General features: G+C 42.2%; 1 protein-coding gene across 1 annotated transcript in view; it reads left to right on the top strand.

The window, feature by feature from the left end:
- The window catches only part of FREM3 (FRAS1 related extracellular matrix 3), a 97514-nt gene extending 76602 nt beyond the window's left edge, over positions 1–20912 (top strand). The window contains exons 6-8 of the mRNA XM_043900744.1: positions 7373–7624; positions 16253–16402; positions 20671–20912. Of these exons, the coding sequence (XP_043756679.1) occupies positions 7373–7624; positions 16253–16402; positions 20671–20912 (644 nt within the window). The remainder of the gene's footprint in view (positions 1–7372; positions 7625–16252; positions 16403–20670) is intronic.
- Positions 20913–25509: the final 4597 nt, after the last annotated feature.

The following is a 25509-nucleotide window of genomic DNA, read 5'->3' as shown; positions in this document are numbered from 1 at the left end:
TAAGGACTGTTCTCATGCTTGCAGCAAGAAGTTCAAAGAGAGACAGTATAACAGAGCCAGGGTCCTCACCTAGAGTGTGAAATCAGGACATGCATAGTCGCATCCTGATTCTTCTACCCCTCTGTGAGATTATAAGACAGCAAGACTTGTACAGTTTGCATGCACATTCAAGTAGCATTGTGGTAGTCATCGTCACCTACTCTCCATAGATACTTAAGTATCTCAATACATAAAAGTTTAATTTGGCGATTTAAACCTTTCTGAAAGTCTTGCTAAAATAAATCCTTACCAATTACTTATTTTCATGACTAAAATAAGCATGAGCTGATGTATAAACAGTTGAATGGAAAACAGACTTATTCTTTGTACATTAATAATAATTTACAGATGCTAAACATGTATTATACTTACAAGAGGTGAAAGAAGTAACTAGTTTTATGCTGTGATTTCATGGGAACCTCAAGGTCCCAAAATGTTGTCAGTGTTCTCAGACAATGATGTAGAGGTATTGTTAAAAAAAAAAAAAAAAAATCTGTTTGGGAGAGGAAAAGAGCTAGAGGAATAAATTCCCCCTCATTGGCTATGTTGGAAAAGGACATGCAAATTAGACACTTCTTAGCCCTGTCTTATTCTCAAGATAAATGTCATCTGTCTGTTTCTTCTCATTAGTCACTTTCTCATTAGGAGATTGCTCTTATTGGAAAGACAGCCAGTGAAGAGCAAACCACAGGATGTAAAACCGAGAGAACAGGAACAGTGTTGAATCATCCTGTGGTTTTGGTCAGCCCCAAGGCAAACATGCTGAGGCTTTTAGATAATCAGCTTTATCCAGCGGGAAGGGGTGGTGTGGTCAGCCACAGTCTTGTGTCACCCCACTTCTCTGATGTTGGCTGTGTCTCTGGGTAAAGTTAAGGAGGAAGTGAACAGCAGTTTCCAAGCACATTCAGCAAAAGACTTTCTGTTTTCTTTCCTTTAAAAAAAATCTGTTTATTTATTTAGTCATAGTTGTGTATGTTAAGTTATAGAAGTTATACCTTGCACCTCAGAGGAGTTCTTTGGATGATTTAAAAGCTCCTTGACTCTAGGTCTACTGAGGGTAAATGCTCTTGGATATCAAAACATGTCTTTATTTCAACCTCATTCTTGAAACTCTAGATTGACAGTTACTATCTCAAACCACTTTGAAGTTATTATTCCATTGTCTTCCAGCTTCCACTGTCTTGTCAAGAAGTCTGCTTTTAGTCTAAAAGTCATCCTTGTAATGAATTGTCTTTTTTATGCATTTAAGATATTTCTCACATGATTTGATCTGAATCTATGAAAGATCTGGGGGCTTTCCTTGAGAAAGTTTTTCTCCAAGGAGGATTTGCATTGCTTCATCTGGCATCTGAGAACAATGCTGACCCAGAAACACTCCTGCTCCCCTGCATCCCGGACCAGATCCCAGAGTTTCAGGCTCAGCTCCCTGATGGGCCACAGCACAATCTCCCTTCAGTGTCAACTCTGAATTCCAGCTAGAGTGGGGTTTGCTTCTCTAGCTATAGAGGGGTTAGGGCTCTGTGGTTTTAGGGTATTGTTTTTGTTTTGTTTTGCCCCCTTGATAATTTCTCTTACTTCCTATGAGCACAGAAAAGGTGGAATAATTAGTTCTTCTAGATATTTTGTAGTGGAAGAGCATCTCAGCATACCTAGCCAAGCCAAATTGCTGGGAACAGAAGTCTCAAAGACTCCTCCAGACAGACAGTCCCATGCTGCTCCAACCCTGTCCCCTGTCTCCCCCAAGTCATGGACTTTTCTAGACATGAAATGAACTGTGCCGGGGGCTTCTAACACTGTCTGATTTAATCAGGAATTAGATGCTGTGCTTTAAAAGAAAGGTGATTTCTTGTCTCACTGCTCTATTAAAAATACATATTAAAGGAATTTTGTGTGCTTAAAAGAATGTATAATGTATAATCAAGATTGTATAATCAAGTAATATAGTAAGACAAAGTGGGGAAGTTAAAAAATACTCTAATCAAAAGATGAAGCTTTGACTCCTGGACAAGACACTGGGGTGTTCTCTGCCTCAGTTTCTTCACTGATAAAATACCCTGCATGCTTAGTCGCTCAGTCATGTCCAACTCTTTAGGACCCTTCAGACTGTAGCCCACCAGGCTTCCCTGTCCGTGAGATTCTCCAGGCAAGAATACTGGAGTGGGTTGCCATTTCCTCCTCCAGGGGATCTTCCTGACCCAGGGACCGAACCCGTGTCTCCTGCATGTCCTGCATTGGCAGGTGGATTCTTTACCAACAGCGCCACCTGAGAAGCTTCCCTCACAGCTTGAGACCCAGCTGCTAACGTGTCTTTATGAAAACAGCCTGGAAATGACACAGCAGCACTCCTTGGAGACTCTGTTAAATAAGGGATTTGTCCAGATCATAACCAGAGACCTCAGTTTATATCTCAAGTTACATTTGATATTTTGGGAACAAAACTTTCTCCTCTAGCTCTTGGGGATTCTTAACTTGCTATCCATAAAATAGAGCCTTTTTTATAACTAAAATAAATACCAGTATTCCATGTTCTTGACTGTTCCATATAACTGATCAAATGGTTTCCCAAAGTAAAATTTCCAGAATCCTAGGAAGAATGGGCCATTTAGGCAAACTGAATATTTTGATTACACGAGACATAATTAAACTATCTTTTTTCCCCTGTCAACTCTCGTTGTTAAAAGCCTGTATGGATTGTTTTGCTTTCTGTTTTAGCAGAATTCCTCAAGTCAAATGATTTTCAATAAGAGTTATATTTCAGTCTTATTATTTAACCCAGAAATCTACCTACTTAAATGCATCTGTATTTCAACCAGTGGAGCTGTCAGCTGAAAGAAAGTTAAACAGGAATGGGAAAAATACCAATCACTTTTGTTTCATGAATTGTGATAAATCAATATTTGACTATTCATTAGGTGAAATATATTGAGAAATATATTTAATAAAGATTTATAGAAATAGTATTGGGTACTTACTCTGCAAGTCTAGTGTGTATCTGCTTTTAATATTTATTCAAAATGGCTAAATGTGTAGTTTCTGACAGGGATTTTTTTTACACCGCCTTTCTTACCAACATTCTGCATTCTAGATGACTAGGGGAAAATAAAAAAGTATACTCTCCAATGTATGTGTCTTTTTAAATTTCAGGCTTGTAAAAAACATATCAACTATTGCTTGTCACTTAATCAGATTGTTATAAAAAGTTATGACTTTTTTCCTTTTTGTGTGTATACCTTGGAACATAAAAAGTCTCCTTGATAGAGCCTCTCATCACTTCCTATGGGCTTTCTAGATTGGCAGCCACTTACTTTCTTATTTACTTGGGGGCTGCCTGTCTCTAGTACTCGATAGCTCTTGCCTCTGACATCCTAAGAACCAGCTTTTCCTTCCTTACTTGAGCTTAGAGAGCGCTTTCATAAGTAGATATCCCAGGACTGAGCAGGGTGGAAATGTCATACAGGAATAAAATTTCAAAGTACAGGCTGGCCCTGGAATGTGGCTGATTTCCTCACCACGTGATAATCCCCCTTGTAAGCCGTCCATTTCAAACAGTTTCTCTCTCTGCCCTAGCCAATGTGTTTTACGCTCATTGATTTTTCCAGCGCTAGTCTTTTCTAGGTTCCTGGGATGACAAAACAGTTAATTTGTTGTTTCCTGTTAATTCCAAAACTTGTTCCATCGAAAAATCATCCTGAGACGCTCTGTGAGTCAGTGCCCTTCTGGGCACGTCCTCTGAAGTCAATTTGGAAACAATTCTTATTTTTTAGCAAGCCATATTGATATGTGTAGTGCACACTCATAGACGTCAACTTGCACGTGTGTTGATTCATATTAGCAAGAAGAAGGTGGATATTGGTGTCAGCATGCATATATGCACTTACCTTAACTATAAGCAAGACAGACCCTTGCAGGACCTAGAATGTCCCATCTAGAAGCTCACTGTCATATCCCCATTGCTTCTTGTTAAGAAGTGTGGTGGGAAATAACTGTGCTTTACAAAAATCGCTTATTTGATATATTGAGTTATTTTTTTCTTAAATGGGTGTTTCCAGTTTTGATATTGGATTTGTAGGAGTTCATTGTATATTCTGGAGTCAGAGTCTCCCCCCTCACCCCGCTCCCCACACACAGCATGTGGGATCTTAATTTCCCAGCAAGAATTCAAAACTGTGTCCCCTGCAGTGGAAGTATGGAGTCTTAACCACTGGACCACCAAAGAAGTCCCTGTGGAATTATTTTAAACAGTCTTTGTCTCCTAAAACTGTTGTAAAACATTTCAATTACTGTGACTACTCTCTAGTCTTTTAGCTCTATACTTGTGTGTTACTATGTTTTTAATACCGAAAAAAATGCATTAAATTGCACTGTTGGTGGGATTGTAACATGGTATCTAATTGCTATGGAAAACAGTACAAAGGGACCTCAAAAAATTAAACATAGACCTACCATATGGCTTCCCTGATAACTCAGTAGGTAAAAAAATCTGCCTGCAATTCAGGAGACCCCAGTTCGATTCCTGGGTCAGGAAGATCTGCTGGAGAAGGGACAGGCTACCCACTCCAGTATTCCTGGGCTTCCCTTGTGGCTCAGCTGGTAAAGAAATCCACCTGCAATGCAGGAGACTGAGGTTTGATCCCTGGGTTCGGGAGATACCCTGGAGAAGGGAAAGGCTACCCACTCCAGTATTCTGGCCTGGAGAATCCGTGGGCTGTATAATCCATGGGGTCCCAAAGAGTCAGACACGATTGAGCGACTTTCACTTTCATGGTCCAGCAATTCTACATCTAGGTGAGTGAAAATTGCTCAGTCATGTCTGACTCTTTGCAACCCCATGGACTATACTATACAGTCCATGGAGTTCTTCAGGCCAGAATACTGGAGGCAATAGCTATTCCCTTCTCCAGGGGATCTTCCCAACCCAGGGATTGAACCCAGGTCTCCCACACTGCAGGAGGATTCTTTACCAGCTGAGCCACCAGGGAAGCCCAATACATATACCTATACATCTAGGTATATATCCAGAAAAATAAAAGCAAGGTCTCAATATATTTGCACACCTGTGTTTGTAGCAACATTATTCGTAATAACCAAGAGGTGAAACCACCCAAGTATCCATGACCGGATGAATAGATAAACAAAATGTGGTATATCCATACAATGAAACATTGTTCAACCTTAAGAAAGAAGGAAAATTCTTGCAACATAGGTGAAACTTGAGGACATTACACTAAGTGAAATAAGCCAGTAACACAAAGACAAGGACTGTAAGATTCCACTTAACTGAAGTACCCGGAGTAGACAAATTCATAGACACAAAAGTAGAAAGATGGCTGCCAGAGATGGCGGCAGGAGGGAGTGGCAAGGTGTTTAATGGGCATGTACTTTCAGTATTTTTGTAAGATGAAAAAAGATATGAAGATCTGTTAAATAACATGAACAGACAACCCTACCGAACTATACGCTTAAAAATAGCTAAGATGGTACATTTAGGGTATGTTTATTTTATCACAAGGAAAATAATGCACTAGATCCCAGAAATCCCACTCCTAAGTATTTACTCAAGAGAAATAAAGATGATATACTGCCTCAAAGACCTGAACTTGAATATCTGTGGCATTATGTCTTAGCTATTATTCAGAATAGCTAAAAAAACTGGGAACAACCTGAATTATCAACTGGTAAATGGAAAAACAAATTGTGATATAACCACACAATGGAGAACCCTATTCAAGAGTAAGAAGGAATAAAATCCTGACACATTGATGAATCTTAAATGCATTATGCTGAATGAAACAAATCAGAATCAAAAGACTAAAAAATGCATGATTTTATTTACACGGAATTCTCATCAAGCCAATAAATCTATAGTGACAGAAAAAATCTATAGCGCCAGAAAAAATTAGGGTTAAGGTTGGGGTTAGGGTTAGAGAGAAAGAAGATGGATGAGTGGTTTCCAGGGCTTGGAGACAGGGAAGAAGATGGATTACAAGGGGTACATGTGTTGGTGGATAAAAAATATTCTATACTATGCTTGTGGTAATGGGTGCATGATTATATGTATTTGTTAAAACTCATCAAATAGTGCATTTAAATTAGGGAATCCTGATGTATGTAAATTACTATAGTAAAATTTTCAATGCACTGTCTCTAAACTGAAAGTCAGTCAATCTTGTATTCTTTATAAAATAACAAATAGTTCCATGGAATTATTATATAATTATTATAGTGTGATACTATCTTCTAGTATCACACAAAGAACTCCATCAGGGTGTGAGAGTCAGATTACTGAGATGCAATACATTGGAAAAGACCCTGATCCTGGGAAAAATTGAGGGCAAGAGAAGAGGGAGGCAACAGAGAACGAGATGGTTGGATGGCATCACTGACTCAATGGATATGAGTTTGAGCAAACTCAGGGAGATAGTGAAGGACAGGGTAGCCTGGCATGCTACAGTTCATGGAGTCGCAAAGTCAGACACAACTTAGAGACTGAACAAGAATGACAACTTACAGCTCTGCTGCCGTGGGAAGGGCAGGGGCGGGAGCAAATCTACACATTATCATGGTATAGATTCTCTGGTCATAATTTATCTGTACTTCAGTTTTCCAGTCTATAATATGAACAAATTAAGCTAAACCACCCTCTGATCCTTCAGTTTACTTAGCCCCTAATCTAAACAACGCTTATTCAGTATATACCCTATTCAAAGATCCTGATGCTGGGAAAGGCTGAGGGCAGGAGGAGAAAGGAGAGACAAAGGATGAGATGGTTGGATGGGATCACCGACTCAATGGACATGAGTTTGAGCAAACTCCGGGAGATGGTGAAGGACAGGGAGGCCTGACGTGCTGCAGTCCATGGGGTCGCACAGAGTCAGACAAGACTGAGCGATTGAATAACAACAGTTCAAAGACCACTGTGAATCATGCCAAAATACCTGGGTCTGTTGTAAAAGTCTTCTAATTACCATATTAATATTCATGACTGTAAGGGATAAGTGTGCCTTATAATTCAGAGAACTGTTATTTTAAAAATGCCATTTCCTGCTGGTTCAGACAATAAAGAATCTGCATGCAATGCAGGAGTGCTGGATTCAATCCCTGGGTCAGGAAGATCCCCTGGAGAAGGGAGTGGCAACCCACCCCAGTATTCTCGCCTAGAGAATTCCATGGACGAAGGAGTCTGGCAGCTACAGTTGAACACAAGTCAAACACGGTTGAGCAACTATTCTCATTCTCTATTATCTAAAAATAGTTTGAAAACCCCATGAGGAACAGGTTTCCTGTTCAGAATTGTTTCTTCTTACTTCCTCTGTTCTATCTCCTGTCTCCATAGGTTCTGCCATAGGCACCATTTCTTCTGCAGGGTTATCTTTCTCTGACTACATCTCACGTCCGAAAGACCACACCAGCATCCTCCGCTTTGACAAGGATGAGGCTGAGAACACCTGCCGGGTCCTGATCATCAATGACTCTCTTTATGAAGAGGAGGAATCCTTCAGCGTTTCACTGAGCCTGCCAATGGGAGGGCAACTGGGGGCCCAATTCCCCACCGCCAAGGTGATTATCCTGGCTGATCGTGATGATGGTAAGCCTATTTCCTGTTTTCCACTCTTGGTAATAGCTGCTTTCTTCTCATCCATTCCCTCAACAGTTGAAAGATAAATCAAGCTTAAATGACCTATGAAAGGAATTGTGGATGTTGCTCCTTCTCTAACATCTCTGAGTGGCTTGTCAGATACATAGTTTTCACCAATACCGAGGACAATGTAGCGATGAAGAAAGATTAAATATTTGTGTGTGAGTGTGTTAAATTATTTTTAAAAAGAACATCCCAAGGAAGTGACCTAAGCCTTTAAGGAAGCCAAGAAGAGGACCTAGGTTAAATGTCTGATCACCCAACCAGGACTGCCCCACAGGACACTCATCCTAGCCATCCAAGGACCCTCCCTCCAACAACAGCAACAGGAGTCTACAAGTGGTACAGGGTACCATGAAGCTCCCGTGTGCAGGCATCCAGATCTCTTTTCCTAGTCCTACCCGGCTGGGAGTTTGACTTTAGTCCCAGCTGAAGCACAGAACCAGAAAAGAATAGGATGCTCTTCACGCCTCGAAACCAACCCCTCCCAACCCCTGGCTCCCAATACTAAGCCCAGTATTACTTTCTTATTAATTGCCCTTTCTATAAGAGGCACTTTTAAGAGAAAATATTGATAAAGACAAGGCCAGGATCTGACTATTTTATTATGAGTCTCAAATTCGATTGACCACTTCATCTCTCAAATATACTTCTGTCAGGATTTGAGTGGCTGTGAGTTGCTGTGTTCAGATCTAGATAGGATCAGACTGGGCAGCTATCACAGACCCGAAATTTGTGTGAATGTGTAGATACAGTGCAGAGCTTCCATGAAACTGAGAGCCATGTCAAGAGATAAACCAGATGGAGCAGAGGTTGAAAAGCATATGTGCTCTTTAGTTGAGGATGAAAATTTATCATGTATTATATCATTCTGGGGCTTCCCTGGTGGCTCAGATGGTAAAGAATCTGCCTGCAAAGCAGGAGACCCAGGTTTGATCCCTGGGTCAGGAAGATCCCCTGGAAAAGGAAATGGCAGCCCACTACAGTATTTTTGCTTGGGAAATCCCACAGACAGTGGAGCCTGGAGCACTACAATCCAAGGGTTCTGTTGTTCTAGGACAAAGGAAAATATGAGTGAGATTAAAATTGGTTTGGTTTTTGTTTGTTTGGTCTCCTAAATTTTGTTTGTTGATATTACATCCTGTGGACAAGATCTCAGAATGCTGTGAAAGGCCAATTTTGCTCTACTTAAAAAAAAATTGCCAGGGACTAAGTTCAATTCCCAAATATATTTTCACAAGTCTCAAGAGCTAAGAGTAAGTATAGACTCTCATGTCTATGCATTCTTCATTGTGTAATTTCTTTTTAAAAGTTGCCCCCTTAGAATTAAGATAACTGTCGTTTTTCTTAAAATAACACATATGACAGTTCAATATAAAAGATGCTAACAACTCAATCAAAAAATAAGCAGAAGATCTAAATAGACATTTCTCCGAAGAAGACATGGAGAAGGAAGTAGCAACTCACTCCAGTATTCTTGCCTAGAGAATCCTGTGGACAGAGGAGCCTGGTGGGCTGCTGTCCGTTGGGTCGCACAGAGTCAGACATGACTGAAGTGACCTAGCAGCAGTAGCCAAAGAAGACATACAGATGGCCAATAAATACATGAAAAATTGCTCAATGTCGCTAACTATTAGAAATGGCAAGTCAAAACTGCAATGAGACATCACCTCACTCCAGTCAGAATGACCACCATCAAAAAGCCTACAACTAACAAATGCTGGAGAGGGTGTGGAGAAAAAGCCCCCCTACACTGTTGGTGGGAATGTAAATTGGTGTAGCCGCTACGGAGAACAGTATGGCGGTCCCTGAAGAAATAAAAAACACAGTTGTCATAGGATCCTGCATTCCTATTTCTGGCTGCGTATCCGGAGAAAATTGTAATTTGAAAAGATACATGCTTCCCAGTGTTGAACGCAGCACTGATTACAATAGGCAAGACATGGAAGCAACCTGAACGTCCATCAGCCAATGAATGGATAAAGATGTGGTGTGTATACACATACCACGGAATATTGCTCAGTGTACTCAATTTTCAGTATACTCAACAGAAATTTAGAATTTCTATTATATTCTCTGTGAAACCAAAGAGATATTAGGGGCTGACTACTAAGAACAAATTTTGCTATTCATGACACTAATGGTTCCTTTGAATGGTGCCATTGTATTTTGGCCTTGAGGAAACAACCACAGTGGTTACTAGCACACCTACTACATGATTATCATCTTTTGGACGACTTTTGTGAAATGACAAGTCCCCTAATTCAGCGTTTAAGCAAAAACATTCATCAAATTCTATCATAGCTCAGGAAGTAGTTCCATTGCCCTTTCAGCCAGGAATGAAAACATGTGTTCTACAAAACCGACTACTTGAAGGAAATTGGGAAAAGTCCACACTCATTTTCTGACTAAGTATTTGTGTCTAGAAGGTCAGTCTGAGCACATGTTAAATACCAGCAATGCTTCCTTTATTCAGAAGTATTAAGTCCATCAGTTATAGCAAAAGCTTGTTTTCCTTTAGGCCAAGTGATGACATGCTATCTAGCAACATAAAGATGCAGCCAAGCAGCTCAAGAGTTAGAACTGGGATGAAATGTTTTTATTCTCTTTAGCTAGACTCTGGGAAATGTTTAGCTTCCTTAAACAGAGATCAACTATCCCCTCGTCAAATGGGTCACCTGCAGGAATGTATTTGTAAAGGCAACTACTGTGGAGTGATGCTAAGCAAAGAAACTGCACAGGAGCAGAGATGATCTAACAGCTCAAGACCATGGCCCTGCACTGACAGGAAAGTCATGATACGTCAGCTCCATGCAGACAGAGGCCACAGAATATGGCCAGTAAGTGTTAACTGAACCAATGCATAGTGAGCTTCCTGTGCATTCACCTACTAAAGACCTTAGCTTCCACTTGCACTTCACAAGGTCAAGATGAAACTAAAGACCCTGGTTAATTAGCACAATGTGTCTGTTCTGTTTGTAAACACGTTATAGCAGGTCTCCACCTAACTGCTGAAGACATTGTACTTTTAACATGCAATTTGAAAATTCTTGTATCTGCCACAAAAAAGAATTGATGTCCAATTTCAGATGGCTCTTAGTTTTGTCCTGAGGTAATAAGATTTGTATAAACATGCATAAAATTTGCCTATATGGGAGGGGAGTTTGGCGAAGAATAGATACATGCATATATATGGCTGAGTTCCTCTGCTCTTCACCTGAAACTATCACAACGCTGTTAATTGGCTATACCCCAATACAAAAAAAAATAAGTTTAAATTTGCCTGTAAAGATTGCCAGCTAGATTAGTGTCTTTGTCAGTAATGGGCATTTAACAGAATAATGACAGATTTAAGAAAACGCTGCAAGGAAAACTTGCACAGAAACAAAGTGCTATTTTGGTGAAATTACATCCAGTTTTTTTTTCGGTGTGGTTAATACTTTTGCTATGGGCCAAGATAAACTTCAACACAAAATGTTTTTAAAACTAGAAAGACAGATTGCTGTACTGTAAAACCCAGAAAACTGTTTGGAAGAAAGAGTAACACTATGCTTTAGAAGGTTAGTCATATTATAATACAGTTGTTAAAGGTTTTAAATGCAGAAAAAATTTTACTTCGTTTCTAATTTTTAAATTTAGGCATTATAGTTCAGTTGACACAGTTTTAAGTTTAATAAGGTGTATTTTGGTTGTTGTGCCAATGATTACCGCTGTTGGTTTACACACATCTTTCTGCCTATACTTGCTGAATTTAACATTGTGGTCACTTATATTTCTCAATTTTTCCTACTCTCTCGATTTTCCTGGATCCACTCTTGTCTCCATCACTCTTCCTCTGTCTCTTTTTTTGAGTTCCTTCCCCTCTGCCAGTCTCCCCAGTGGTTGACACCCCTACAACTGTTCTCTTTACTCATTCACATTGGATGATCATACCCTCTAAAACAGTACAAGATTGTCCACAACTTGTACACTAGCGACTCCTAAATCTCCAGCCTGACTTGATTCTCGAACTCCAGATTCACACATTAAAGCCTTTCCACCCCTAGCCAAGACTGTTTCCCCGCCTATCTTCCCAACTGAGTTTATGATGATCCCATCCGCACACTGGCAGGGCATCCTAGAAGCCACCTACATCCAATCACTGGATGCTGCTCAGGACACTAACTACATCCATCTCTCCCACTCCATCACTAGTATACACACCAGTGAACACTTCAAACCATCCTCATGTCTCACCTGGATAATTGCAATAGCTTCCTAATCAGTAGCCCTAGCTCTTCCTTAAATCTGTGACCCAAACCAAAGTTGGACAGATTTACAGAAAACAAAAAAACCAACCACCTTTCCACTACTTCAAATTGGCCCCTATATTCTAAGGAGAGTCTAGAAAGTGAAGTCCTATCTACTTAAAGTGGATCCAAGTTTCTGTAGGATCTGATTTCTCCCTTCCTCTCAAAACTCATCCCCTCATTCATCCACTGTCACCTTAAACATTTCCAAGAAACGCCCTCTTCTATTCCTTCCCAAACACTAGGCTTTGTCGTGCTTCTGGGCTTTTCTTTTTCATATGAGCCACTCTGTCGGGGACATTCTTCCCACCTTTCTCCTGGATCAATTCTCATTCATTTTTTGAGTCTAGCACAGTTATTTTCTTCCAAGACTCCTCCTTCTGAGCCTTGAGGTGGTTGCTTCTTTTGTCAGAGCACTCAGGGTTAGCTGATGGGCATCAGTGTGGCTGCCCTGTTATACCAGAAACACTTTAACAGGAAGAACACACATCTCTTTACATCCCCATAGTTAGAACACATACAGGATGCTCAAAAGGTGTCTGTTTAGCTGAACTAAAAAACACTAAACTTAACTTCTTGAAACCAGATGTTAAAAAATCGATACTGACTCATCGGCATTGCCTCTTCCATTTCTAAAGATCCGGAAACTGTTGAAATAAACTTCCAGAATTTTTCTAGTGAGTAAGCTTACCTTCTTGTTTCCAGAATCTATTTTGTCTTCCAAGGTACCTTAAAAAACGTTTTGCAATCTTTCATCTCTCGGCATCTATTCTGTTCAGGGTGGTTTGTCAAAGTTTAATAGCAGCATGTCTGTGCCTTCACCTGTAAGTCCTCTTTGGATCTTGGTATGAAATTTCTCTGAATCTGCACAGTGAGCTCATTTTAAAATGATGGTCATATCTCTTTTGAAAGTTTCCCTTTCCACTTGGTCAAAATTTCTTTTACTTATTTCCATTTAAGGGACATTTTCTTTTAAAGGAGAGAAAAACACCGCTATGGCTGTGGAATCCACTTAACATAAGTGGTCAACACATTCTACTCTCATAACTGCCCACCCGTAAGAATCATTGCCAGCATCTCAGATTTTTAAACAGACCTTGAGTGATAACTACTTAGAGATGCTGCGGGCTGCACAGGGCATCTCTTTCCTCTGTTTGAACAAATCTCCTTATGCTCAGTATACAGAGCATCTCAGAAGAATTTCGTGATTTCTCTTCTAAGTCACGCTGTCCTCCTCTTACATTCTGTATCTTAAGGTATTCAGAGAGGCTTGATTCTTACTTTTTTTTTCTGAACAGTGACATAACTCAATTTTTTTTATCTTTCTTACCTTTCTTCCTTCCCTAGTACCACACACAGTAAATTCTCTGCTAAATAAGCAGATCCATTAGTCTCAACTTTAAAAAATATTATTTGTAGTAAGTTCAAAGTATATCAGAACTGAGTTAAAATTAGCCACTCGACAAATTCTTTAATACTTATAACACAGCAACCGAACTGTTTCTAAGGGGATGTGGAATGTGGTCCCTGGTCTTGAGGTATTGGTAAGGCTCTGATAACCCAGAACAGTGTGTGAGAATGGCGGCTTTAACATTTTAACTTTTTAAAGAGGTGCTGAGTCACGAGACGGTGATAAGGGTGATGTGTGTCACCTGCAGTGTGGAGGAAACTGGCTCTATCTGGAAAATCTCAGTGTAGGAGATATGCTGATTAGCTGCTCTGATAGATGAGCAAACAAGAGATGCATTAAGATAAGGCAGCATCCCTAGGGTGTATCAAGCAAAGGATGCAGGAAGCTTGTCCTGGACCAGCTGTGAGCCACGCTCGCAGCCGAGATCCAGAATGGACCCGTCTTAGGCCTTGTCCAACAGCGCCATCTAGAGGGATGAACAATCCCCACAGAAGCACCGCCAAATCCTAATATATGAGGAAGGTTTAGTGATCAGCCAGGATAGGGATGCAGACTGAAGGGGCTTAGCACGCACACATCCTTATCAAGGGGATGGCAGATGAGAAGTACTCAACCATGGGAATGAGAGATCTCCAAAGAACACACCAAAGTGCCCATGAAAAACAGAATCTGCTTTCTTCCATCTTCTAATACCCAAGAGTGTGGTCACCATAATAAAACCCATCAAGATCTTGTCTGCTTCTCTTGCTTCTCCACCCTGTTTCCTGTCCAAGCTTAGAGGTCTCCAAAACATCCGCCAGCAACAATGGGGAGGTGGATGAAACTTCTGAGTCAAAAAGAGAGGATGGGGACTTTGCTGGTGATCCAGAAGCTAAGACTTGGCGTGTTTCCAATGCTGGGGGTCTGGCTTCCATCCGTGGTCAGGGAACTAGACCCCACCTGCAGCAACTGAAGATCCTGCATGCCGCAACCAAGACCCGGTGCAGCCAAAAAAAGAAACAAAAAGTCTTAAGAGAGAATTACCTCCCCCACACCCTTTTCTGAGTGCAGACCCCCACCTGCGATGCAGCTGAGGACAGCAAATAGCCAGAGTGACCCATCACTGCAACTAGTGAGCTGTGCAGAGTGTCAGGGGAGCACGGGATAAGGAACAACTCCCCCGTTAAGGGCATATACGGCCTCCCAGGGGCTTCCCAGGTGACACCAGGGGTAAAGAACCTGATTGCCAATGCAGGAGACACAAGAGACATGGGTTCGATCCTTGGGTCAGGAAGAGAGCATGGCAACCCAATCCAGTAGTCTTGCCTGGAGAATCCCATGGATTGAGGAGCCTGGCAGGCTACACAGTCCATAGGATCGCAAAGAGTCGGACACAACTGAACGACTTAGCATGCACGCACACACGCACGCACGCACATGACCTCCCAGAGCAGGTTACTCATTCAAAGTCTTACAAAAGGAGTGTGTGAAATTAACATGTTGAGAAGGGAATTTCAGCTCAGAGGACATCACCAGTGAAGGTGGAGGCCCTGACCACATGCGGTGCTGGCTGCCTGGAGAGCTATTCTGTGTAACAGGGTCAGGAATGTTACATGAAGACTCCAGAAAGAACAGACGCTAGTCAGATTATGAGAGATCTTGCGTACTACCATCAGACGTTTGGTAAAACTCTCTGCAGCACGAAGAGATCTGCTAAAATATATCTTGGGCAAATACTGCTTGTTACAGTGGATTTCTACCTTCCAAAATCCAAATTCCATTCTGACATGCTTCTGTGTTGTATCATGCTTGCTGAGGTTTCGTCTCTGTCGTGTTGATTTTCCATTTATCATCTCAGTGGTCATGCCTCTGTGGTGAAGCTGCTGCCTGGTGTTGATATCTTTTTGCCTCTGAATTTCACAGTCTGAGGAAAAGCATTCGTTTCTGACCTTTATCATGTCAAATGTAACAGCTGGACCTTGTGTAAGCTTTGAAGAGTCAGCTAAGCTCATAGGCTGCGTTTTAGAACCGAGAGAGCTGGCAGTGGATGAGTACATCTGCTTGGCCAAGTCTTGGCTTGTCAAACTTTTCCCCCCATTAGATGCTTTCCTCTCTTCCACCTACTCTTGGGCTTCCCTGATGCCTCAGACGGTAAAGCGGCTGCCTGCAATGCAGGAGACCCGGGTTCGATCCCTGGGTGGGGAAGATCCCCTGGAGACAGCAATGGCTACCCACTCCAGTATTCTTGCCTGGAGAATTTCCAGGGACAGAGAAGCCTGGTGGACTACAGACCATGGGTCACACAGAGCCGGACATGACTCAGCAACTAACACATTCACTTTCACCTGCTCTCAGAGCATGATGCCCACCCTGGCTGCCCTCGGGGACCCCTTCCCTGCCTCTGCGGGTAGCAGTTCAGGAATAGAATTTCTGTCTGTCTTTGTGATAAACAAACATATGGGATAAGGTGCAGCAGCAGACTCCGAGTTCAGACCCCTGGCTGGACTGTGCCTCAACATGAAGGGCCCTTCTCCCTTGAGAAAAAAAGCCTCCCTAATTCCCCACCATCTCTTCCCAAATGATAGCTGGCTTGCTGGAGTTAACAGCTAGTTGACCAGTTTCCCCCAACTGGGAAACTTCTTTGCACGACAGATCTCTCTTAAAGGAGGAAAATGAATAGAATTGTGATTTTCTCTCACTGCACTTCCTGGAATCTAAGCCATCATGGCATGAGACTCCTTGATGTGGTCTTTTGTGTGCTTTGCCTGTTTCCTCTCAAGCCTGTGGGACCTGTCAAGTCTGGTGATTGTGAGAAACGCCCAGGCTCACGCAGGGCCAGAGGAGACGAGGGTCCTGGGAGGCTGCAGCATTCTTACTCGTCCCTTCATGTCTCCCCAGAGCCTGCCTTGCACTTTGGGGACGCTGAATATCACGTTGATGAAAGTGCTGGCTCCGTGGAGGTTTGCGTCCGGAGGACAGGCACGGACCTTTCCCAAGCGTCCTCTGTCACCGTGCGTTCCAAGAGAACAGAGCCGGCCTCAGCAGAAGGTGAGCAGCCCATTTTTAAAATGTGTCATCATCCCGACATTCATATAGGGTGAGGTCTAGTCTGTTCAAGTGTAGCATGCCAAGTCTTTGTGGAGAGGCTCTGATTTAAATTTTCTCTTCCCTGGGCATATAGAATGACTTCTGTTGTTTACGGAAGAAACAGAATATTCAAGTAGCAGCCTTATGACTTGCTGATTCATTCATTAACTACTTAGAAAAGTGAAGTAGCTCAGTCGTGTCTGACTCTACGACCCCATGGACTGTAGCCCACCAGGCTCCTCCGTCCGTGGGAGTTTGGAATTTTCCAGACAAGAATACTGGAGTGGGTTGCCACTTCTTTCTCCAGGAGATCTTTCCCACCCAGGGATTGAACCCAGGTCTCCTGCATTGTAGGCAGACGCTTTACCGTCTGAGCCACGAGGGAAGTCCCATTAACTACTTGCTTGGGACTTCCGGAACTATTTGCTGTGACAACCTAGAGGCGTAGGTAGAATGGGGTGGGAAGTGGAGGGAGACTCAAGAGGGAGGGGACATAAGTATATCCTTGTTGATTTATTCGCATAAAACAGCACAATATTGTGAAGCAATTATGCTCCAATTAAAAATAAATAAATTTTTGAAAAAGGAATATTTGTAGGATTTCCCTGGTGACCCAGCAGGTAAGACTGCACCTGCCAAAGCAGGGGACATGGGTCCCTCGCTGGGCCGGGGGGATTGCATGCACCGCGGGGCAGCTAAGCCCGCGCACCAAGACGGCTGAGACCACGTGCCCTGGAGCCTGTACCCCCAGCGAGAGAAGCCACACAGCGAGGAGCCCGTTCTCCGCAACTAGGGAATGCACGCGCGGAGGAACAAGGACCAGCACAGCCCAAAATTAACTAATTTAAAAAAGAGTACCTGTAGATACTAGAAGCTGCTCAGAAACACTATGTCATACCAAGGTGTCCCTGTGATGACTGAGCAGGTATGCCAGCTCCTGGGAGCCTCCAGGCACCTATTGGCCCCCCGGGAGGGTAGGAGGCTCTCACGTCTGACTCTCCAGCATTTTCCTTGGCTTCAAACAGCATGTTCTCACACCCCACTCCCCTTTGCCTTTCCTGATGTGGACAATCAAAGCCTGGCTGGCAGTAGAGTTAAATGGTTCTGAACATCACTTTCCCTGTGTTGAGGCTGTCAGCTGCTTTACCAACCAAAACAAATAAACAAAGACAAAAAAAAAACACACACAGTGGGATTCAGGAAGAGAAAGGGAAATTTCCATCTGCGTTGAAATCCACATTTTTTTCATTGCTACCAGGGACCTTAATCTCCTGGGATGTGACAGGCAGCATAGGATTAGTATCATACAATCCAAGACACATGAGGATACGTTAAGATAAAAACTAAGTCAACGCACAAATCTTGCAAATAAAACCCAGCAATCTAAAAACCTGCAGGAACAGGACATGAAGAGAAAATGTGCCTATGAAAATGTCCGCCCGGTTTCAACATGTACCCAAGAAACTGTTAAGGGAGTGGAAGACAACTTGCTCTTGGGGAATTACCATATTATAACACGCCAGTGAATATATCACATCATACTGTACATGACGCCAGTGATGGGGCTTCTGTTGAGTTCTTTTGTTGTTGTCTTGCTTTTTTTTTTTTTTTTTTGGCTTTTCTTTCTTCCTTCCTTCTTTGCTTAATTTTCAGGCCAGGCTCTTTCTCACTCTATATATATTTGTGAAACCAAAAGTGAATAGACCAGTGGGCTCCTTGGACTGTTTTTATGGTTGGAAAAAAAATTAAAAATTTATTTAGGTGAATTCCTTTTTATACCAGTAATGACTCTCTGCTAGCCCTCAGAGAGGGATGGACAGACAGAAGTGATCTATGCTTGAGATCATGACTCATGGGTTTGAACCGGAGCTATGCAAAGGTAACAGTTTAGACTTGATAATCTCTAGAGTCTAGAAAATGACATCTGCTCAGGCTGGTGAATTAGCAATAATAATGATGCATACATATATCATTATTATTTATGACATAAATAATAATTATAATTTCTATGTACTGAATGCTTGCTATTTGACAGACTCTGTGCTAGCATCCTTGCTGTATTATCTCTAGTCTTCACAACAACTTTAGAAAATAGCAATAATCTTCCCCATTTTGATGTTGAAGAAATTGAGACTCAAACAATGAAATAGCTTATACAAGTAAACAGCAGAATTAACATGTGAACCAAAACTCATAAGATCCCAAATCCCCTTTCCTTTACTCTCCTGCCTTGGTGCTTTTCACCATCATCTTGTCTTATTCTTTTCTTATCTCAAACTTACAGAAAAGAAATAAGTACAGTAAAAAAAAAAAAAAAAAAAAACTTTATTTTTCTTGAACCATTGAGAGCAGGTTGCCAATAAATCTGGAACCATCTCTTCAAAAATGTGGAGGTCAACTCCTATAGAGACATTCTCCTGTGTACCCACAATACAAGCTTAAAATCAGGATATTGATACATGACTACACCCTCATCTTCAGACCTCATTCAAATTGTACCAGTTGTCCCCCAAATCATCCGTAAAGCAAAAAAGTTCAGTTCAAAATCACATTGTATTTAGTACCATGTCGTTTAGTTTTGTATACCATCTGGACAGTTTCTTGCCTTTCTTTGACTTTCACGACTTTTATATGTTTCAAGATTATAAACCAGCGGGAGGGATAAATTAGGAGTTTGGCATTAACAGATGGACACTACTATATATAAAAATAGATGATCGACAAGGACCTACTGTATAGCACAAAGAATTGTATTTAATAGTCTTGTAATGACCTAAGTGGGAAAAGACTTTGGGAGAGAATAGATACGCATGTATGTGTAACTGAAATGTCCTGCTATACACCTGAAACTAACAGCATTGTGAACCAACTACGGGGCTTCCCTGGGGGCTCAGACAGTAAGGAGTCTGCCTGCATTGTGGGAGACCTGGGTTCGAGGCTTGGGTCAGGAAGATCCCCTGGCGTAAGGAATGGCGACCACTCCAGTATTCTTGCCTGGGAATCCCATGGACAGAGGAGTCGGGTGGGCTGCTGTAACCCACCCGGCTCCTCTGTGCATGGGGTCACAGAGTCAGACACAACTATACCATACTCTAATATAAAATAAAAATCTAAAAGAAATATTACAAATTCGTTTTGTAAAATACCCAGCAGGTTGGGCGTGTCTGATTTTCCTCATCATTAGATTCAGGCTCTGCATCTTCAGAAGGAATATCACAGAAATGGTACTGCCTTTTCACTGCCTTCTAGCCAGTGGGACACAATTGCCATTTATCCCGCCATTGGTGATATTAACTTTGATCACTTGGCTAAGGTGGTTAAGGTGGTATGTGCCAGGTTTCTTTACTATGAAGTTACTTTTCTTCCTTTGTAATTGAGAAGTCTTTTTGTGTTAGTCGCTCAGTCACATCCGACTCTTTGCAGCCCCATGGACCTGCCAGGCTCCTCTGTCCATGGGGATTCTCTGGGCAAGAATACTGGAGTGGGTTGCCATCCCCTTCTCCAGGGGATCTTCCCAACCCAGGGGTCAAACCCAGGTCTCCCACATTGCAGGCAGATTCTTTACCATCTGGGCCACAAGGGTAGCCCCCAAGAAGTCTTTTATGGGAGATAATTTGAGACAATGTAAATATTCTATTCTTCCATTTATCCATGTATATTACTCAGGGTTTCTTATTCTATTCTCTTTGACTATAATTTGTCATGACATTGGATGACTTTTTAAATAAATAGCAAATAAGTGATACAATGAGGTGAGCCAGCTTACAAAATGATTAATAATTGAGAAAATGGCAGGAACTTCATGGCCCAATAAAACTGAGCAGAATATTGTTAAGTTTAAACTAGATGTCTGGGAAAGGTGAATGAGTGAAACCTGGTCAAAACGAAAGTCACAATCGTTATCTTAAGGGTTCCAAATAGAAAAGGGAAATGCCTTCATTAAAACTGAAGTTGCCTTGAGAGCCTTCAGTGTATCAGTGGGATTTTTGTGGAAGTGCTTGGAAGCTGATGGAGAGCATTGGTGGGGATCGCACGTGGTGACGGATGTGTGGTTGTTGTGGCATTTTGTAGAATGTGGAAATTGCCCCTTTCTGAGGATCAAGCCAAAAAATATGAGTTTGACGGTGCCATATACATAGGACAATGCTAAGGACCACCCATCTTTCTCTGAAGGAAAACTTCGGGTGGTGACTCCTGCATCTTACTCTTGGCTTTTCCTTTCCCACTAGCTGGATTAGATTATATTGGCGTCAGCCAAAAACTGAACTTCGCTCCAGGAGTGCGTGTTCAGATGTTCCGAGTGACAATCCTTGCTGACCTGGGACAGCCCATCTTTGAGGGTTCAGAGCGGTTTGAATTACTTCTTCAGATGCCGCTGGGTGCAGCACTTGGAGAACCCAGTAAAACCACCATTTTCATCAATGACACCATCGCTGACTGTAAGCAGAGTGCTTGTCCTCCTTTTGGTTGAAAGACTTCAAACGAGAGGAAGCAGCCAGAACAGTTCTCCAAACAACAGTTTCCAGATCATTGGAATATCATTGGGATATCATTGGTATTGTACTGTCCTTGGTGTTACATATATTCTGGTGATGTGTGCAAGTGTAGTTTATGTGACTATATGAAAACATAAAGAGGAAGAATAAGCCTACAAAGCATTATTAGACTGGGCTCTGTTTTTTCCTTTTTTCTTTTGTCACCAAGGCCAGTGAAACCCATTGTCATCAATTAAATCAACAGTTAAGAACAAAAGGCTGAACCTTTCTTTGTCCACTGATGCTGGACAAAAAGCACATTTCAACTACAGTGATGCCCTCAGCCTCTTCCAGCTTTTCAGGTTATAGTGCTGAGAGTGCCTTTAGCACTCGTTCCTGACTCTCCAGATACAGGAGCTGATAAAAACAAGGGCACTATACTCAGCATATCACCCTGAACCATTCTAAAAAAGCCAGACTTCCTTCCAGACTGGTTCCCAGGTGGCGCGGCTCATCAGCAAACAGGAATGGAAGCTGTCGGTTGGGACCCTTCAGGCAGCACCATGTCCATTTGTGGGGTGCATCTGGGCTCCTGCTCTTGAGCTGCCTCGTGTCACCAGCCTCCCTTCTCCTCAGACCTAAGGCTAGGCTGATGCCACAGATGAGGAAAATGACCTATCTGTAAGCTGCTTTAACAGCAACCAGACAGTAACTCCGCTTGGAGTTACTCCCGAGAAGTCAGCGCACACTCTGCGCTGCAGGGTGAAAGGTCTTCTCTCCAAGTTGACCTTGGCCATCCCTAGAAGGAGATATTGTTGTCTGTGCATCAACACGGAGACATGTTTCTGACTTCAGACCAGATCAATCATGTCTCCAAAGTGACAATACACAGGGAAAACGTGCTGAGAATGGTAAAAATGGTAAAAAAAAAAAAAAAAAAAAAGTCCTTTCTGTGAAAGATGACACAATCAACCAAAAGCATTCTGTCACCAAGTCCAGTTGACCACTGTCTATCCATCACATCATCCCTATAAGGAGAGGTTCTTATCGCTCTGCCAATGAACATCTCATCTTCGCTATAAAAATGAGATGACTCAGCTATCATTTATTTAATGACCCACAGACTCAGCATGCTGCCTTTTATAGTTTCATAACTGGATTTACAAAATTGAGTAGAAAAAAGCAAGTCACAATCCAAAGTTATGTAACATTTGTCCCACGTAAAGGAAAGGGAAACCAACAAGTGTAGTGAGAGGTGCTAACTCGGTGTATCTCCAACTTCAGTAAGCATCACCGGGAGGGCTTGAGACAGAAATGCAAAGCCTCTCCACCAGATTTCAGTTCAGCAAAATGGAGGACGATCTGAGTGAGCATCTGTAATTTTAACAAGCTCCCAGGTGTTGCCACTGCTGCTGTTCCTCCAACCACATAACTGTCCCAAGGTAACTGAGAGGTAATGACTTTGATGCTAGTACCATTACAACTCACCAGAAAAATCTCTTCTAAAATTATCTAAAATTATCTGCAGATCCAAAATTCAACATCAAAGCATTTTCGGGTTTCCCAGGTGGTGCTAAAGAACCCACCCTGCCGTTGCAGGAGACGTGAGATGTGGGTTCTATCCCTGGGTCAGGAAGATCCCCTGAAGAAGGGCATGGCAACCCACTCCAGTATTCATGCCTAGAGAATCCCAGACAGAGGAGCCTGGCAAGCTACAGTTCAGAGGGTGGCAGGGTTGAACATGACTGAAGTCAAGTCTTTCACTCTGAAATACTGGATCTTCCTCACCTAAACTAAAAAATGTTACCCTGTTGTTATATGTTAATCTTCACATTAATATGAAGACACTTGGATTAAACAACTATTAAGGTTTCATTATTTTGCTTTGGTAAAGTGAGTTTAAAGCAGTACTTTTCAAATTTTCCTGTGCATGAGTCACCTTTGAGCATCTTATTAAAATGCAGATTCTAGTGCAGCAGGTCTGACAGGAGGCCTTAGATTCTACATTTCTAACAAGCTCCCATGTGAAGGTTTTAGTCTATCACTGCAAGTACAAAGATGACCATGTTCTTCGTTTTCAAAATACATCAGATTCAGGGTGATACATTTTTCCAAGTGAAACTTGCAGTACTGAGTGACACCTGAGACACAAGCAGAAAAGTGGCTTCAGAGAGAGGTATACATGGTGAGGATAGCAGAAACCTACCCTGATGGCTTCTGCTGTCGAGTTCTGCCAATGTTCAGTGAGTGACTGCCTAAACACACGCAGTAACGTTAAACGCGCACAAATCCACGTGTGAGGGCTATGCTGTATTCTGGCTTCAGACAGACAGAGATAGGTTATGCTATTATTTTTACGAAGAGCTGTCCCTGCCTTTAAAATGGCTACAGGAACCAGGATAACTGTTCTATGCCTGAAACAAGTGCATTATCTTGGACTTGATTGTCTCTTCCTACTTTTCCCAATTTGAACCTGCCTGTCCAGAGTTAATTCCCCCAGAGAAACTGACAGGAACAGTGTCCAGTGTTAAGGACTGGTGGTTTCTCAGAAATGAGTTTTATGTATGTTCCTTAAAATGTCACTACAACTGAACTTATCCACAACACTAAGACGTCTTTAACCATTTTTTAAAATCACATGTTCACAGAGTCAAATATTATAAAGTGTAATCACATTTGAAATAATTACTTAAAACCAACAAATTGGTATTAGCTGGTTTAATATTAACATATTGACCCTTTTTACTGTCTATCATGTATCTGTCACACTTGATACTGAATGTTCTACAAAGACCAACATTTAGGTATCCATAAATGCCACTTACCCTAAATTAGGGTATTGAGTTCAGATTAACACATTATAATGAGGATATGTAAGCCCTGCAATAAAATTAAAGCACATACTTTAAGTCTACTATATGAATTTGAAATACCCTAGATTAGAAAAAAGTTTGCTACTGGAAAATTTTCCATTTTTTCCTCCAAGGTTACATTAATATTTAAAATACTGAAGTTGAAATAATAACATTAATTTTACTAGATACCTTCCCAATAAAATATAATCTTGCCAACAGAGTAATATCTATTTATTAAATGAAATAGTCTAACAACTGACTGTGACCCTGTGGTCACCTAGGTAAACACCCAGCCTCTTCTAAGCTGGCTTTAGGACCATTCATTTCACCCATTTAAACTTCCTATTCCTCAACTGTAAACTGAGGAAACCAAACGGGTTCCAATTTTGAGTCTCCTCTACCATCAATTCCTCTTTTAAAATAGTTGGTTGGGCTTAGTCATCATTTTTCCTTAACTAGGAATATAAATAAAAACTTGGCTTTATTCTAGATAAACGTGCAACAGAGATATCCTAACTGACCTGTGAACCACAATGCTAAACTTTGATAAGTTGTTTCTTTTCATGCTTTTTTCAAGTGTTTCAATTTACACACACACCACCCCTGGCATTAGGCTGTTTCTGTCTTGAAACACACACACACACACACACACACACCCCACCCCCGGCATTAGGCTGTTTTTGTCTTGAAACAAACACACACACACACACACACACCCCCCCCACCCCCGGCATTAGGCTGTTTTTGTCTTGAAACACACACACACACACACCCCACCCCTGGCATTAGGCTGTTTTTGTCTTCACACACACACACACACACACACACACACACACACACACCCCACCCCCGGCATTAGGCTGTTTTTGTCTTGAAACACACACACACACACACACACACACCCCACCCCCGGCATTAGGCTGTTTTTGTCTTGAAACACACACACACACACACCCCACCCCCGGCATTAGGCTGTTTTTGTCTTGAAACACACACACACACACACACACCCCACCCCTGGCATTAGGCTGTTTTTGTCTTGACACACACACACACACACACACCCCACCCCCGGCATTAGGCTGTTTTTGTCTTGAAACACACACACACACACACACACCCCACCCCTGGCATTAGGCTGTTTTTGTCTTGACACACACACACACACACACACACACACCCCACCCCTGGCATTAGGCTGTTTTTGTCTTGACACACACACACACACCCCACCCCCGGCATTAGGCTGTTTTTGTCTTGAAACACACACACACACACACCCCACCCCCGGCATTAGGCTGTTTTTGTCTTGAAACACACACACACACACACACACCCCCCACCCCTGGCATTAGGCTGTTTTTGTCTTGACACACACACACACACACCCCACCCCCGGCATTAGGCTGTTTTTGTCTTGAAACACACACACACACACACACACCCCACCCCCGGCATTAGGCTGTTTTTGTCTTGACACACACACACACACACACACACACACACACACACACCCCACCCCCGGCATTAGGCTGTTTTTGTCTTGAAACACACACACACACCCCACCCCCGGCATTAGGCTGTTTTTGTCTTGAAACACACACACACCCACCACCCCCGGCATTAGGCTGTTTTTGTCTTGAAACACACACACACACACCCACACACACACACACACACACCCACCACCCCCGGCATTAGGCTGTTTTTGTCTTGAAAACACTTCTCCTGTGATCTC

The sequence above is a fragment of the Cervus elaphus genome, chromosome 5 (assembly GCF_910594005.1).
Source record: "Cervus elaphus chromosome 5, mCerEla1.1, whole genome shotgun sequence".
NCBI lineage: Eukaryota > Metazoa > Chordata > Mammalia > Artiodactyla > Cervidae > Cervus > Cervus elaphus.
This window is presented reverse-complemented; position numbering and strand designations above follow the sequence as displayed.